Source organism: Venustampulla echinocandica, assembly GCF_003357145.1.
Source record: "Venustampulla echinocandica strain BP 5553 chromosome Unknown scaffold_1, whole genome shotgun sequence".
Taxonomy (NCBI): domain Eukaryota; kingdom Fungi; phylum Ascomycota; class Leotiomycetes; order Helotiales; family Pleuroascaceae; genus Venustampulla; species Venustampulla echinocandica.
The window spans coordinates 367273-384519 of NW_022474206.1; the positions used below are offsets into that span (position 1 = coordinate 367273).

At 49.7% G+C, this 17247-nt stretch overlaps 5 protein-coding genes across 5 annotated transcripts; all 5 read right to left on the reverse strand.

Annotated features, from left to right (window-relative positions):
- Positions 1–134: 134 nt before the first annotated feature.
- On the reverse strand, positions 135–2472 carry BP5553_02648 (Uncharacterized protein; the record flags this gene model as incomplete). The annotated part of the gene is made up of 2 exons (XM_032011271.1): positions 135–1595; positions 2173–2472. 2 exons carry the CDS (start codon positions 2470–2472, stop codon positions 135–137), a joined length of 1761 nt encoding a protein of 586 aa, XP_031870964.1.
- Positions 2473–6712: 4240 nt separating this feature from the next.
- Positions 6713–7657, reverse strand: BP5553_02649 (uncharacterized protein; the record flags this gene model as incomplete). The annotated part of the gene is made up of 2 exons (XM_032011272.1): positions 6713–7584; positions 7633–7657. 2 exons carry the CDS (start codon positions 7655–7657, stop codon positions 6713–6715), a joined length of 897 nt encoding a protein of 298 aa, XP_031870965.1.
- An 80-nt stretch (positions 7658–7737) lies between these two features.
- On the reverse strand, positions 7738–8613 carry BP5553_02650 (uncharacterized protein; the record flags this gene model as incomplete). Its single annotated transcript, XM_032011273.1, has 5 exons — positions 7738–8040; positions 8093–8244; positions 8300–8400; positions 8454–8508; positions 8562–8613. The coding sequence occupies 5 exons, from the start codon at positions 8611–8613 to the stop codon at positions 7738–7740; spliced, it is 663 nt and encodes a 220-aa protein (XP_031870966.1).
- Positions 8614–10043: 1430 nt separating this feature from the next.
- On the reverse strand, positions 10044–12536 carry BP5553_02651 (ATP synthase subunit alpha; the record flags this gene model as incomplete). The annotated part of the gene is made up of 7 exons (XM_032011274.1): positions 10044–10304; positions 10375–11361; positions 11411–11531; positions 11582–11638; positions 11749–11918; positions 12111–12194; positions 12390–12536. The coding sequence occupies 7 exons, from the start codon at positions 12534–12536 to the stop codon at positions 10044–10046; spliced, it is 1827 nt and encodes a 608-aa protein (XP_031870967.1).
- Positions 12537–13118: 582 nt separating this feature from the next.
- BP5553_02652 (uncharacterized protein) lies at positions 13119–16205 on the reverse strand (the record flags this gene model as incomplete). The annotated part of the gene is made up of 3 exons (XM_032011275.1): positions 13119–14867; positions 14916–15257; positions 15543–16205. The coding sequence occupies 3 exons, from the start codon at positions 16203–16205 to the stop codon at positions 13119–13121; spliced, it is 2754 nt and encodes a 917-aa protein (XP_031870968.1).
- Between the last annotated feature and the right edge of the window lie 1042 nt (positions 16206–17247).

The window sequence follows — 17247 nt, forward strand, 5'->3', positions numbered from 1 at the left end:
TCAAACCTAATCTGATCTGACGCATCGTCGCTGCGCTATGCCAACACATAAGGCGCCCAACCAGAACACCTAGGGCCCGCTAAATTACAATTAAAAACAACCCAAGGAGAATTGATAATATAGCTGTATCCCGTCTATTGCCCCTTTCTCTGGGAGCTCTTGACTTTGTTCCATAGTCTTTTAACAACGCCATTCTCTTTCTCGACTGGACCCCAACCGTCAAGGCCACCGAACGGCCCACGAACCTCGAACTTCTCCGGCTCCGCTATGCTTGGAGATGCTTCTCGGAGTGAGCCTTTTCTCGACTGCCACCCATAGAGCGCTGTTTCATCCGCACGCAGGTCGGGCCGCGTCAGCGTCATCCTTAGGGTCATTTCTCGGTTACCCGCCATAGCTTGTGCATAACCATCCGGCTGCTTGACAAGCACGGGCTTTGTAATACCGAGGTGGGAATAATCTGCCGAGTCCTGGGTGGGTTTTGCCCCATACTCAGAAAGAGGTGCTGGCTGCTCAGGGTGAAATCCATCGATGGCCATTGGAGTGATCGGTGATTCTGGGTCCATCATTGAAACATCATCCTCGAACAGAGAGGCACCGTCGTTGAGAAACGACCGACCACCGTCGGTAGCAAAGGAACTCTTGAGAGCTGGTACATCTTTGGAAGATCGTACCGGGGCATTGTTCTCCTTATCATCCCCACCTGTCACTCCATCCATGGATGGAAACCCAAACTCTATCGCTTCGTCGAACTTCTGGGGCGAGGCTAGATATACCCGGAGCTTCAACCGTGCCTCGGGGTCTTGATAATGTGTTGCGTTGGGGTCTATCGACGATATAGAGTTATGTATCATATGTTTTGGGCCGATGAGCGAAAGGGCTCGGGACCTTTGTCGTAGGTGATTTTGCGACGGAGATTCGCTTTGCGGAGACTGAGGTTTTGGCGACGTGAGGGAGCCCCTACTGCTAAAGGGTATCTTGGATATCGACATCTGCCGTCGAAATGATGGCCTTCTGTCGCTGGTTGAATCGGGAATAACGGCACCATCGAGGTTGGCATGATAGTCATCCAATACTAATCGGAGGTCCAAGTCGCTCTCCTCATCCATCCATCGAAAACTTTCATACATTGCGGCGGCCATGCTGGATGTTCGGTCTCCGCCGTCATGAATAGACGGGTTGCTCATCGGGGAGGGAATCGGGGAGGGAATTGGGGAGGGAGACGTTGAAGTGTCTCGGAAGGGGTCGATTGTTGGAAGATTTCGACTCGCACGCCGGCTCGCTTTGTAGATTGCTTCATCCGCTGCGTCAAGAATGACCTTGTCCTGCAAGCGCCCATCCAATACCACCCGCTCTTCAGCTGTGAAGTTCTTCCGTTTGACCTTGGGCGGCAAATTTAAATACCACGATGCCTCATTATTCGAAAGGGAATGTTTGCGTGACTTTCTAGACGATGAGGGTTTCCTTCGGAGCTCTGTGACAGAGACGTTCCGGCGACTTGCCAATGATCCCTTGCGTGGCCGTTGAATTGGAAGCTCATCAAGAGCGAGAGAATTGGCCCGTTCGGCAAGTCTCAGGCGTTCCAGCGTCGAAAAGTACTGTGAAAAGAATTAAGTTAGCCAATAACGCATGTGAATGCAGGATAGGGGTAGTTTATGAGTGGGCAAGTGTTGGAGAAAGTATATGCTGTAAGACGCTCGAACTCGTGATGAGATCGGTCGACTGCATGGCGGACGCCCATAGCGGGAGGTAGCATCTGCAAGTGTGCAGAGTGCACAGGACTCACACACCGCTCGAATGCTGCAATGGGAAAAGGCTGCACGCCCTAGGGGGAAACGAAAACCGTTCGCGCGATAGCCTCATTCTCACTGGCATGAGGAAGCTCCACAAGCAAGATTACTGGAAACCCCTATAATGCCATCTCCATTGAGGCGCCACAAGATATCAAAATCCCCGACTGGGCGACGGATTGAAGTGAAAATCGTGAGGACGAAGTTGTATATTCTAGGCCGACCACAGGTACTCAACTGATGTGAAGAGATCCCTATGGTCTCTCGGTGCATTGCAACGAGTCGCCCAAAGCCCAGGACTCTGATATCTTCTTTCTTTCCGTTCCAACGCGTCGTCGACAATATATTGGGAACGTGAAAATGGCAAGTAAATGGTAGCACGTACCTTTCTCCTGATTGCAAGGGGTAGAGCTTCGAAGTCGTCCTCGGTGCAATCGAAACCGGTAAATTCTGACATATTCGTGTCGAACTGTGATCGTGGCAAGCTGGGAGAAGAAAGTGGTCGGTCACTGGTCTGGCAGTCGAGAGATCGGGGCAAGATGAGTGAAGGGAGGTCGGTGGTCGAGCTAGAAACGCAGAGACTCGAGGACTGGAGCTTGGTCTTGGACTTGGACTTGGAGAAATATCTGGGCTTCGATGAAGGAACTTCGAGTCTGTTCCTATGCTGTGATCGCGAAGGCGCCATTGCGGATGTCTAAGGAGCGACGGCATATACTATAGACAAACACGGATAGTATTATGGTTGGTGTCAGGGCCCGGCGTGATGAATTTCAGGTCCATGCTGCAGCTGCTGCAGGGACAACTTCTTTGTACATGTAATAAGGCACGAAGGATGCCGGTGCAGGGATGAGCTGTTGACCCAGCAAAGTCGCCCAGACTCCACAGCCATGATCCATCCCGGATTCCCAGCCCCAGCGCCTGTCGTTCAGAATCAGGGGCGATGTTTCCCTTCGGGCCCTGCGCTGCTGCAGCCGCTGCAATCGCTACTCGCAGAGCCAGCTCGTACGCGGTGACTCTGGCCCTCTCAGCGGTTCCAGTTTCCCTTTTCCCTACAAATCCGGACGCGCTGTCACTCTGCACGCGCCGCCACCGGCAGCAATGAAGAAGACGGCCGTGGGGAACCAGTGACCCGTTCGCTGGAGGAAGCATGAACGATCCAATCTGGCGAGTAGAACGTCACCGCCGGGGGCAGGACGAAAGCGCTTCTTTCGGCCTCCTAATAATATGAGCACCCAGTAGTTGAACCCACGCAGAATGCTGACGAGTACGACGTGAACCAACTGCACCTGAGGCGGCGGAGCCACCGGGCGACTCCACTCGTCGTTATCGTACCGTAGAAAACGGCATAAAAGATCCATTAGTGGTACGTGCGCAGATGTACTAAATGGAAGTTATCCCCATGGGCCGAGCCTTCGTGCCTTGGTATAACTCCGCCTTCACTAGCAGACTAGGTAGCTACTTCGTAGGTTCAGGTATATTCGAGTCCTTGCAGAGGCGCCACGCCCCCATCCAATCATTCCTTCGACCTGTATGTTGGGAATTTGGGAACTTGGGACGCCAAAGCTGCGGCTTGTTGCCCCCATCTCGAAAAGAGGCCAAATAATGCCCAAAGCAACAGGTCATATTGCCGATTCTTTGTGTAACAGATCTCCAAAGACGAAGACAGCAATGGGTTGGCGTAATGCAACCGTATCGTCGTACTCCGCACTCGATAATATATCATCTGCATTAAGATCCAGCCAGTTGACCACGGCAGAGATGGATTGCGTCGCCGACTCGCCGGAAAGGGGTGCCTGTGTGCCTGTTCCTCCCTGAGCGGAGAGATCGTCGCCGTGCCGATTATTGCATCTAGCTGCAACGCATTAGCGTGCAACGGGTCAACCGCCGGCCGTTGGAGTGAGCAAATAGTTCGAAGTTCGAGCAGCTCCAACTCCAAGGCCCCCCATCTTCAAGGCCACACACAACAGTGGTGATCCGGAGTACGCAGTATGTGGCTTGCATTTCGGCCTGTTGCCGCTCTGGCCAGCGGGAATCATTGTGCGCCGACCTGCCAAGCTAAGGTGGGAAAGAGTTTCAAGAAAACACAGGATACTGTAATATCTGCGAACAGTTATTGCAGAACATGGCGGTCGGGTATATACGGAGTACGATCCCGCGGCCAAAGCGTGCAAATATAGGGGCCTGAACAGACAATGCCCAAGTTCAGATTCCAGTGTCCTCGGTAGGATCGTCATGGACTTAGAGTGTCCGGAAAACCATAGGAAGTGCCCCGTCGTACTTTGGCAGTGCGGAGTACAGAATTGTATTGGTTTTGCTTTTTGGTTTAGGGCCTAATCCTTGGCGTCTTGGGGTAACAACTTTGCTACATCAGCCTGCTGCGTGGCGGAATTGAAAATCATACGTCGAGAATTCGGCGGGGGATGGTTTCTCGACTCAGTGTCAATCTGTCACACAGCGGGCTTGCACCCAGGAGTTGAAAGGGCCAGCCCGAGAGCTCAGTCCAGACCTGAGCAACAGCTGCTCTATACTTCGTATTGTGATATTATAATACTCGGAGTCCTCCGTACGTACGGTGTTCTTCGAAGCCGGCTGATTGGAATAGCCGCAGCCTAACCTGCCAATCGTGTTCCGGTTATCCAGCTTCCAGACTCGCGGGTTCTTAGACTAAGACTAGGATAGAGTAAGGAGCATAATGTTCCATAGGGCTTATCATCGTCCTTATGGTTGCCATATGGCCCGTATCGGCGTATCTGTCCATATCTGTGGTCGCCCTGCTGTCACCTGTGCATATTTGTTTCCGCTCCCGGTTGCTGTTATCATATCAGATTCCGTCGATACCCGTGAAACATGGAAAACGCTTCTGGGGCTACCTCCGGATGCGAGATCACTCGTCCTCGCTGGAATGTTCGCCCCAACTCCCGTGCCTGATGCACGATTGACCGTTAAACCACGCCTTGGGCACGCCAGGCGCTGTGGGCGATTGCAGTTCCGTTCCATAAAGCTCCTTGAGCACGACGTCGCGGTCCGTGGTGTTTCACTGGCTATCCTGGGTGTACGATCAATTCACCCATCTTGGCGGCCTTCGTGGCAGCGTGGGAGCGCCGCCTAGAGGTTTTGCGCTGGTCCTGCAGCGTGGGTAAATTCCTGCTTACCATAGCGGCGCGCCCTGACGACCCCAAGCGAGGAACTCGAAATACATAGGATGGACAAAGGATGGGATGAGTTTGGTTTGAAAGCGATGGCGATGGTTTGAATGACAAGGAATTATCAACGACTACGAGGTACCTAGGTATGGAGGAGTATGGAGCATGGAGCGAGCGAGTGCCACTAACCCGTGTACCACCCCGCCCCTCTCAACACCGCTTGTTTTGCTCCCTCCTCTTTACTTCCCTATCCTCAACTTCGTATCTCCTGTATTTCGTCTCCACTCTCCGTTCATCCCAAACCGTCTTCTTCCATCCTGGCTTTCAGCTATGACAACCGTAACTTTCTCATCTGAAGAGCTATTTCTTTCCGCTTCAATCATCAGACCGGTCCTTGCCGGCCTGCCCCCCTGAAACAGTTGATCCAGGGAAGACACCTCCTGCGTCCAGGATGGGTCAAAGCATCGTCATTCTTGCTCATTATTTTTCCCTTTTGGATCATGCCAATATATTGGTGGCCGGTAGGGGGATTATAGACGTCGTTTGCTTCTTGAATCATATGAAGGGCTGAGCATCTGTCACCGGTTGTCATCTTAGGATACCATTGAGCGCCTTGGTTAGCCTACAGAACCCCGCCTACCTAGCTTAGGACAACACTCAAACTCGGTATCTGGCAATTGAAGCATATTTCTTAACCCTCTATTGATTTCGCGCGGTCTAGGCGATCTAGTCCAACATTACCTAGGTAGCTTTCGAGAGTACCATAGACGGGTAGTCGAGTTTTGACCCTCGATGGTTTGAGGGTGATATCTGGCCTTCTTGTTTTCTATGACTTATCCTATATTCAAGGCGCCATCTTCTTGAGTATGACCTTTTGACTTACTCAAACCATGCCTTGCGTTAGGATGGCTGGTTACCGACTATATCTCTAGCCAGCATTTAAAGGCTTACAACTCACCGTTTGTGTATAGCGTTCCTGGTGCGCTCGTAAAGGCAACTCCGTGAGATTTATGGAGATAGAGCATCCTGGAGTTTCATATGAATTTTAAAATAAGGCTATAGCAATTCAGCGTATTCTTGTTCTTCTTAATAAAAATTACTTGAATTTCAAGAAGAGGTTGACTTTTGCTATTTAGTAACAGCGAGACTAGGGTAAGTAGTTGCATCCGGTCCAAAATTTGGTGTTCATGAGTGCGAAACGTCCGCAATAGAGAGGGTGAGAATTTCTCAGCTCTAGTTGTAAAGATAGGGATGCCATTAAATTATATTTATTTAAAATTTCGTCGTCTCTATATACTATCGGTCGCTAAAGCTCGATGGGTTTATTCTCTAGGTAGAGAAACGCTTAAAGGCTACAGCTACATACAATGGTCCAGGCTGCGACCAGCAACTCCAAGAGGAAAAGACGATATAATAGCTCACAGCTCACTGTTCACGTCGAGCTCGGCTATGTCTCTCATGATAGCCATCAGGTCACACACTAACTGCGAATCCCGCGTAGCCGCACAAGAAGTGATGAGTTGCCGTTGCTACCCCGTCTATTAGCTTGGTAGCTTGGTAGGCGCTCGATTATCCCCTGATAGACCCAGACGAGCAACAGACCGGGCAAATTCGTCGTCCTGTGCGAGAGAGCCGAAATATATCGCCTAGAAGACGGGTTCGATAAAGCCCAGCTGGAAGAACTCTTCATCGGCGTTTCTGTGGTAGCCTATTGTCTAATTCCGAAGTCAAATTATAGCTCTAAAGAGGGCCACAAAGTGGTATATTGCTCTAAGAAGCCTTTCAAGTTCGATAAGGCCAGACTTTCGAGTTGAAATCTCGTTCCCTCTCAGACTCCACCCTAGTCACAAACCACTCCTTTACTGACCGACTAGCATCTAGAGCACGCTCATAATCATCCGCGCGCACCTTCCCACCATCGGGGATGATGCCACCCTGCTCCAATTGCTCCAAAACTTGCGCGAGATCTGCCACGACCTTTAAGTCACGGTTGTGGCACGTCAGTTCCTCATCCGTGAAATAGAGTGGACAAGGCATTCCAGTCGGGGCAACCTCCTCCCAATCTATGGTTGCGGTGACCAAGTCATGGCACAGACCGAAGCCGTTGTCCCGTGTCCAGGATCCGGGAATGGAAGACACGACCTTCGTGAGAAAATAGCGATTTTGATCGTGCATTAGGGCCCACCGCTGTGGATTTCTCTGTTTTGTAAGGGTCTGGTAATGGTTGGTGAGTCTAGGAAGTCGTTTTAAAAAGTTGTCCACGTCTGGGTCCGATTCTGTGCCATCTTTTCCATCATCGTCGTTATCTTTGGCAGTAGACTCGACTGGAGTAAGTATCTGAGGGTAGCTACGTTGAAAGTAGGGCTCGGATACTGAAGCTGATTGCCAGTCAATAATACATGTTATCTCCTCCGTGTCTGGATCAACGAAAATATTGTCTTGGTGTAGATCCGGGTGTGAAAGCGTCGTTGGGGCGGGAGCCGGGGCCATGTAAGGTATCAATTGGAGATAACGGTCTAATAGCGAGACATAGCTTTCAGGAGATTGAGCCTGGTCGGTAGGGTAATAAGGGTTGGTTCGTGGGACAGCGTGGGTTCGCGCCCAGAGTCTCTCATTGATTCCAACCGATGCCATATATGCCAGCGGATTGCTCCCTATTTTACATCAATGGGAGGGTCGGGGTTCCAGAGAAACATACTTACAGGGACCTCGGCCAATGCCATCCATTGTCGCTCGCTCCCCTTCCCATAAGGCGGCTGTCGTTGATGGGCCAATAGTATACTCCCGTAGCGAAATGTGATCGTACTTCACTGATGTGGGGTATATAACGGTGCCTGGAGGTCTCGAGCTGGAACACCTTTCTGCACCAGATCCTCCTTGTAGTAAAGGCATCCATGGCTTCGAAATGAAAAAGAGGCCAGCTTCGTCTCCATCTCGATTAGTTGAGATACGAATTTGGTCTGCGACTCTTCGGACCAATCGTACCAAATACTACTTAATGGTTTACCTGTAGCCTTTCCTTCGATGATGTACTCGGCTTCTACCGCATTACTCGAATCTGCGGAATATGCGTATATGCGAGGAACCGGCAGATTGAGTATTTCTCGTGCCTGAAAGCATGAAATGGGTTTCTGGGACGAGAACACTCGATAGAACACTTACGAATCGGTGGGTAGCAACCTGTGATACAGTGGTGTAGAAACTCGGTCCAGCGTTTGGATTAGGAAGTTTAGCCAGAACCTCCATGCCATTGTCCATTGTCAATAGGAGGGCTATGTTGTACGATCCTTCAATGCATTTCAATATCTTCACGCCTACGCTTGCACGTCAGCCGCCTGATGTTACGGTATGAGACCCTCTACATCTTACAGGATTTTGCTCCATTATCAACAGCATTGACCGCGGCTGCTAATAAAGCTGCAACATTGAACTTGCGGCAGCGGCTGGTAAGTTTTTCGTCTTCATCAAACCTGCGAATTTGTGAGTCAATCGGAAGCAGGGAAAATATTCAGAGGATACTAACGTAAGCCAACGATAGCGTGTGTATCGAAAAAGCTCTTCTTCCGAGATGTCCTCCTCTGCAGATACATTGTTTAGATGTTGAGTGACGCATTTTGGTCTATGAACTTACCAGTGTTATTTTCAAGTTGCTTTCGAATGATTGGCAACACAGTAGAATGCATTTTAATCCTGGTCGTTAGTTGAGCAGAGCGCAGAGAATTTGTTTTCGGGGACGATGTAAGTATTGCGGCAGACTTCAAAGAACTGGAGATACGGATGAAGGCCATCATAACGATCAGGTTGATCCACAGGTGAGGGCGATGGCGAAACTTGCATGAGACCTGACCAGCGCTCTACCACGATGTTTAGGGCGAAGCACTAAACGCATCTATAATGATTGACGGACGCCGACAGTAGTGAATATTATATCGATGCTAATGGGAGCTCGCAATAGGTGCACGAGACGATCACGGCTAGATACATAGGTGGGATCAGAGCTACAGCGGGAACCACGGCTACAGTCTCAGCAGGGTGACAATGGGAGTGTGTCAGGCAAAGTAGCTATCATACGAGTAGTCACCAGAAGGTGTATCAGGAGGAAGCCTCAGCTCGGACAGCACATGGCAATGAGACCCCTATGTGCAGCAGCAATGCATGTGGTACAATGGAGTCTATGTGAACGTCACGGGAACTCCTGTGTAAATAGCTAGGATATAGGGACGTCATGAAAGTTGGAGCTTTATGAAGTACCTGATATTGGAATAGGGATACCTGTTTTTCGTCGAGTCTTAAGCGAAGATCCGAGAGAGGTTGTGGCTCTAATGTATTTTCTACTCAGCCTATTGTTTCGAACTAGGTGGTCATGTATCACGTATATCTCCCTCTATGGTTTTATCCTTATATTTATTTTATGATACCGCAAAGACTTGAGCTATTAGTAATAAAATTAATTGTATATACAAGAATAAAATGATGGGCTGTGCTTTATTGTGTCAAATTGTTTATAGCATCTTGATGCCTATTACGGATTATGGATTTAACTATGAGAGCTTTCACTTATACTAAGGCTATAGTTTTGTCTATGGCGGAGAAAGAGGGCAGAGCGAAGCAGATGGTAATAGAGAGGGGAGGGGATACAGATACGAATTGATACAAGAGACAACAATTTCGAGCTCTTAAATTGGTATCCTCTGAAGTATTTCTACGAATGCCACGTTCCAATTACCTCTAGATTAAATCTACACCTATATTAAATCATAAACACTCGGGCTGTGGTCTATAACGGAGGGTTCGTTTGCGAATATATGTCGTTCTAAGCAACATTTGCGTCATCAAGTCATGTCCCTGAAGTCAGATTAGGTAGGGTCCCGAGAGCAAAACACAAGTCAATCAAGCAAAAGTCCAAAATCAGGAAGAAATCGACCGACATCTATTTTACAACATCAACTATCTACCACCTAGTAACGATCCACCTTTCAAGAGATATTATCCCTTGACTTCCACCACATTCAATACACCGGCCCTCTCCAACAGCCACCACATGCTAAGGACAAAAGAGATGATAAATGGAGGTGCATTGGTTATTTAAGTCTTAATTTTCTCCTTTGCCAGTTTATACGAAGCTCTTGGTGAAAGTGACAACAACATCCTTCAATTTCGCCTCAAGTTCCTTGCTCAGCGCACCCTCTTTATCAATCTGAGCTAGGATCTCGCTCTCGGAGCTCTTCATGTGTGCGATGAAGTCAGCCTCCCATTGAAGGATCTTGTCGACAGGGACGTTATCCAGGTGTCCGTTGACACCGGCGTAGATGAGGGGAACCATTTCGTTGACGGCCATGGGTGAGTATTGCTTTTGCTTGAGGAGCTCAGTTAACTGTAGAGGCAGTGTTAGTAATTGTGTAGAGCGTAGTTCAATCATAATCCAATGGTTGTTGGAAACTTACTCGTTCACCACGGTTGAGGGTTTGCTTGGTAGAGGCATCCAAATCGGAACCGAATTGGGCGAAAGCAGCGACTTCACGATATTGGGCCAAGAAGAGCTTGAGCGAACCGGCAACTTGCTTCATGGCCTTGAGCTGGGCAGCGGAACCGACACGAGACACGGAAAGACCGACGTTAATGGCGGGTCGGATACCCTTGTAGAAGAGTTCGGCCTCCAAGAAAATTTGACCATCGGTAATCGAAATGACGTTGGTTGGGATATATGCGGACACATCTCCACCCTGGGTCTCGATGATGGGGAGAGCAGTCAAAGAACCGCCACCGTGCTTGTCGCTCATCTTGGCGGCACGTTCTAGGAGACGAGAGTGGAGGTAGAAAACGTCACCGGGGTAAGCCTCACGTCCTGGAGGACGACGGAGAAGAAGAGACATTTGACGATATGCAACAGCTTGCTTGGAAAGATCATCGAAGACGATGACTGCGTGCTTGCCATTGTCACGGAACCACTCACCCATCGAGGTTCCAGTGAAGGGAGCGATATATTGTAGAGGAGCGGCTTCGGAGGCGGTAGCGGCAACGATGATGGAGTACTTCATGGCGTCGTTCTCCTCAAGGGTCTTGACAAGCTGGGCAACAGTTGATCTCTTTTGTCCAACGGCAACGTAAACGCAGTAGAGCTTCTTGCTCTCATCGGTTCCGTTGTTCCATCGCTTCTGGTTCAACATGGCGTCAAGAGCAACGGCAGTCTTTCCAGTTTGACGATCACCAATAATAAGTTCACGCTGGCCACGTCCGATCGGTACCATTGCGTCAACGGACTTCATACCAGTCTGGACTGGCTCCTTGACGGACTGCCGGGGCAAGATACCGGGAGCCTTTAATTGCGCACGGCGCTTCTCGGTGGTCTTGATTGGTCCCTTACCATCAATTGGGTTTCCGAGAGCATCAACGACACGGCCGAGCAACTCCATTCCGACGGGAACGTCGACCTAGATCTCAATAAGCATGTGAAACACATAGGTTACTCCCTCAACTTACAATCTCTCCGGTACGCTTGACGGTCTCACCCTCCTTGACCAAACGATCGGAACCGAAAAGCACAACACCGACTTGGCCGGCTTCCAAGTTCATGCACATGCCCTTGACACCTGAGGCGAACCTAGATATGTTCAGTGGATGCGTCTCGGGCCAAAGGGTCGCGAAACTTACTCAACAAGCTCCTCAGCCTGGACATTGCTCATACCGTGGACACGGGCGATACCGTCACTGTTGTAAAACCCAGTCAGCATCAAATCCTACGTTCCTAAGACCTATATGCCCCGGCGTGATGCCTTTCGTGGTGCATGAGGCTTTTTCGGGTTGTGTTGTTGACGTACCCAACAGACAGGACACGTCCCGTCTCGGCGAGGCCTGCCTCATCTTTGACACCTCGGATTCTTTGCTCGAGGATTGAGGAGACTTCGGTCGGGGAGGCCTTTGTATCAGATGCGTAGCTCCGGACTTGTGTCGCTGCTGCGTTGAATGCTGCTGGAGCGGCAGTTCGTCCCTGGAAGAAAACGACCCGTTAGCCGAAGTCCGAAAAACATTGCACAGGAGCTGTCAGAAGCTCCAGCAACAGCTCGTAACCATCAGCGCCCATCGGTCTGACAGGTCAATTGAGCTCACTGCGAGCCGTTTGATCCATCGAGATTGATTTCGCGCTGGATAGATGAGCATCGAGGTTGGTGGTGGTACGTACCGCTGCGACTCTACCCGACGCAGAGATTGCGCCCACTGTCCGGCTGGACTGTCGGAGAGCGTTCCTGAACATGGTGACCAGAGTCTATGGGTTAAAGAAAAGATGAAGAATCAATTGCAAACGCAATTGATGGAGAGGAGATTGAGATGGGGGGGGGGTGGTTGTGCTGGTGTCAAGACCTTCACTCTGGAGTTGCGAGAAGAGATTCGACGTTCAACGTTCAGCGAGCGAGGAGTTCCGATGCAAGCTAGTGGAGCGACCACGTGATCCACAACCGACCACAACAGGATTTGTGCCATCCAGCCAATCACGGGCATTCTCGATAAAACCAGGAAAATTTACAACGTCCGAAGTACCGAGAACATCAACATCGACGGCTTCAACCGTCCACCAGCAAATATACATGGCCATTACGGGGGTGGTCATGTCTTAGTCGAGCGATCCTTCACTCTACGGTACTTTGCGAGCCGTATATTAAAATATACATGCATTGAATTGATTTCTATTTGATTACCTAGGTACTTTTTAATGGGCATAATGACCTAAGTGCCAAGTAATACAGTATCTTCGTCCTCCTTTCCAGCCAGACACAATTTGCCAGGACTAAGATCAGCGACGGAGAACTTCCTAATTGGCTTGTAGCGTGCCGTCCGTGAGGGCAAAAGTAGAAAAAAAGTAAAGCAATCGTATGTAAAGAAAGTAGAGACGTGACCGATAACAACCGCCCATATTCATGTCAGTGGCCATTGAGATCAAATGATCAAAATGGTGAGAAAGTCGTGGTCGTATTGGGTATCATGAAGGAAAATGCTTCGTATGTAATGCATAATACGTAAGGGCATTGAAAAGCATGTAACAAGAAGCGTAATTTTTGAAATCAAGTTGTGTGACATGCTCGCTACTAATTTCGAGTACAAGCAGGTTTGTAGACTTTGATTAAAGGACAAAATCAGTCCTCTTGAATGGAGAAGAAGTGTAGTCAGCGGCACAATAATGGCCTTGACGTGTTCAGGGGCGGGCAGAATTGGAATATCCTTTACCCATTCCCGTAGGGTCCCTGGCAGGATGGAGGCGATACCTGCTCGGCTGATGGTTTAGTCGTCGCGGTGGCACAAGGGTCGCTTTCAGAGCTTCGACAGCCTCCTCTAGTTTCGGCAGGTCAGCTGCATCGTTCTGGCGCTCTCTAGTTTCAACGAGCTTTGGTTTCCGAAAGGCGCCGAACACGATCCCACCGGTGCGGTATCTTAGCGGCCCTCCCTCAGTATGGTGTATCGCCATCAATCGGCCCTCCTGATAATCGCCTTGGTCGATGGTAGTTCGAATATTCTTCCAGAATTGGACACCACGAGAGCGCAAGGCACGGATATGGAGGAGAGCATCAAGTTTAACGGGGTGATCCATTCCATGTGCAACTAGAATTTTCAGCCCTAGACCTCCTGGTTTAAGAAGCTCCTCATCCGTCATCACTGGCCGGGGAGCTGTGAGCTCAACGGCGTAGATGAGATCATAACCGAAAGTTTGAGCCATGGATGCGCAGGCAAAGGCGGCCTCGGCCATCGGGTTTTTTGAGTTTGGTGCAGGTCGAGGGATATTTGAGCTTGGTGCAGGTCGAAGATTATTTGAACTTGGTGCAGGTCGAAGGCTATTTGAGCTTGGCGTAGGTCGAAGGTTATTTGAGCTTGGCGTAGGTCGAAGGTTATTTGAGCTTGGTACAGGTCGAACGCTATTGGAGCCTGGTGTAGGTCGAGGGATGTTCGACTTGAACAATTTCAATGGCTGAGGAACTTGCATAGGTAGAGGTTCGCGAACATTGTCCTCGATCGATGTTGAACCGTTATTAGACCGTTCTGATAGCCTCTGAAGAGCGCGAGCCCTGTGTTCCGCGGTTGACATTGATCCGTCGGTATCCATGGTAGACTTTGCAGCCTTTATAGCCTCTAATGTGATAACAACATGAGAATTGCTCGAAACATCTTGGGGTTTCCCATTGCAACTCTGCTCTTCCTGACAGTCGTTGTCTGACAACGACATGAAGTCCGCCACCGTGAAATCAAATCGCTGCGGTTCCTTCTCCTTTGCCGCGGAGGCAATAGGTGTGTTTGGAGGATTAATATTGAGAGACGTGATATCTGATGATGACCAGGGCCGAGGAGATGAGCTGCACCAGTTATCCGAGTCTGGCGTGGTCACATCCTGGGAGAATAGCTGTGGATTCGCTCCGGAATACACCGACACCTCGTTATTGTCTCTGGCCAGACCTTGAAGCTTTGAGTCCCACTCCTCAGAATCAGAATTAGCCGATGAGGGTGGTGTGTGTTGGTTACCGCTGCCGAAAACCTCCGCTGGGGAGGACTTGCTAAAGTTCTTCAAGGCCATGGGTGGTGTCTTGGCTTTATGGAATTTCAATGCTGGCGGGAAGAGGTCTTCATGCATTTCGGCAGCATCAAAAGGCCTGGTGGGGCGCTCATACCTTTGGTGGATATCCCCGTTGATGACAGAGTCCCGCTGCAGAAGTGGAGTTGAGCGTACACCAGTGTCCGACAGCCATTGAGCCTGTTCAGTCAGATCTTTCATGACCAGGTGGCCAAACTCTGAGAGCTCTCGCCGTTCAAATGGTGTGAACCTGCCCCGGGGCTCTCTACTGAATATCGCAAAGACTCCAACAACATTTCCGTTTGTGTTGAGTAGGGGAGCCGCGGCAAAGAACTTAATATTAGGCTCTCCCTTGACAAGCGGATTTTGTCGGAAACGCCAATCCTATTCATCGTCAATTATTTTCTCCCGATGAAAACAGAATTTACACACCTTGCTGGCGTCCAGGATGACAAGTACATCGGCTGTATAAAGTGTATGTGCCGCGAGACTGATGGAGCGATCCACCCGTGACATGCTGTAGCCGTATTCGGCCTTGAACAGCTCATGGGCATCATCAAAGGTGCTGAGAGCAGCATAGGGAGTTCCAAATCTCTGAAGTGCTGCCTGAATGAGCACGGTAGCTTTCTGTTCCTCCCAGTGAGGCCAGACAGTTTCAAATTCACTACTCGAAGATAATCGCTCTGCCTCATTTGATGGGAGTATCGCAGGTAGATACTGGAAGCTTTCCTTGTGTGGGACCGGTTCTGGCGGATCCATGAGATTAAATTTGCCCTGGAGAAATGTCAGTATATGATATTAGAACCGAGACTAGCTGATTGAGTGGATCATGATCCTGTAGCCGCATTGGCATTTCTTGGTGTGAGTTGAGTTACCCAAGCGGCTGAGGATCAGGTTCCAGAGATTGAATGGCCAACAAAAGGGGATCTAATAATGAATGGCCATGAGGTCTTCTTCGAGGGTTCGAATTCTTTAACGATTGGAAATCACCCGAGTATGGAAACCAAAATGATGCGTCGATGTGAAAGGTAGCTGAGGTATGGGAGAAAGGTGACTTACCTGCGCATAGCATTCCAAGTAGTATTTCCAATGCATGACATCTTCGGCGCTCAAAGCCGATGCTCTAGAAACACTCATGATCTGTCGTGCAACTCGTACATCCATACTCTTTCGAGTTTCCCTGTTACCTTGAGACTCGGGACCTGAACCTGATTCTTCCGGTGGACCTTCTGGCCTACCGTCAAGTGTAGCAGGTGCTGGCTGGCTATCGGAATCCTCCCGTTCACCATCAAACGACTCACCCCGGTGTTCATTGCTTAGAGTGTTCGAGTAAACCAGTGCCGCGTCGACTTGTTCTTCCTCGTGTACTTCCTCTTGTATGACCGCTGATTCTCCGTTCGAAATCTCGGATCCGGGGGTATTAGAAGGGAGGACCCTATAAGGCACTTGTGGCACTACTATCTGATCCAAGAGTTCACTGGCCGAAGCTCCACCAGCAAGTTCCATTGACTCATATCGTGGTGCGAGCCTATACTCCAGTGGTTTGAGATAGGGACATGGAAAGGTCAGTCTATCGATCCGAGTCTCCGGCCTAAACGGATACTGATCCACTCTCTCCTGATCTGCATCCTCTTGATCCTCATAGTCTTTCCCACCCCGGTGTTTTCCGAAAACACGGTATAGGAAAGCGGTTCCACCGTGCTTCTTCTTCGGATCCGCCATAGTGGAATTCGGAATGACGGACTGTCCAGCTGGGCAGGCCAGGCGCACTGTCCCACGAACTCTAAACGAAGAACTAATTTCATGATGTTAGTGTTTGACTAGAGCTGAGAAGCAGTAGATTTCTTTGTTAATGATATAGAGTAAACGTGAACTTAGAAGGGTGGTGGGCAGTTGCCGATCACTGGCCTTGCACTCATCTTCACTTCCATTCGTGAGGTTTTGAGATGCAGGCAGCTAAGCTTTCGAGAGCTTTGATATCCAAGCTATATCAAATAGCTGTTGTGGCTCAAGGAAACTGAGAGCAAGAGGCAACTGGGTCGCCATCAAGGCTATCACTCATGGCCTTGAGCAAAGATTTTGATATTGACTATCTACTTGGATTCGAGCGCAGAGGTCAGAAGTTGGAAAGATTCCTGGAACTTACTGTGCGACGGGTCAGATAACCCGTTTGTACGTGTCTGCAGTTTATAACCAGGTTGCAAAGCGATCGGCGTGTCGCCGTAATGGGCGTTCAAGTATATGAAGAGCAAGGTGGGTGGCCGGTCCGCCGATCTTGGAGTGAGGAAGAAGATACCACCTGGGGAGGTTGAAGAAGAGCGACGCGCCTGGCGCTCAGCTAGCCGAGGAGGGAGGTCAACAGAGAACGTGCGGGTTGTAGACCAAAGCTGAACAGTTCGGAAGGTGACAAGTGAGTGAATGCAAATAGACGTACCTCGTTTGAATATCAACAGCCGAAGAAGGTAGATGGGTAGTGCTGGCACAGCTGGGTGCTTGACACCACCAAAATATTTTAAATCCGCCTTAAGCCAAACTTGCCTCTTAGAACTATAACGTGAACTTTATAACTTGAACTTTATATAGCGAAGCTCTGTTCCGATTTGGGTTTAGCAGTAGAAAACCCGTGAAGCACTTGAGTACGGAGAAACGCTAGCAGCTATAGCGAGTTGCTGCGATATTAACGAGTGAGGAGGCCGGTAATAAAGTCGCATTGACAGCTGCTAGAACGACGCAGAACTTGTCGAGTATCAAAGAGTCGCATATT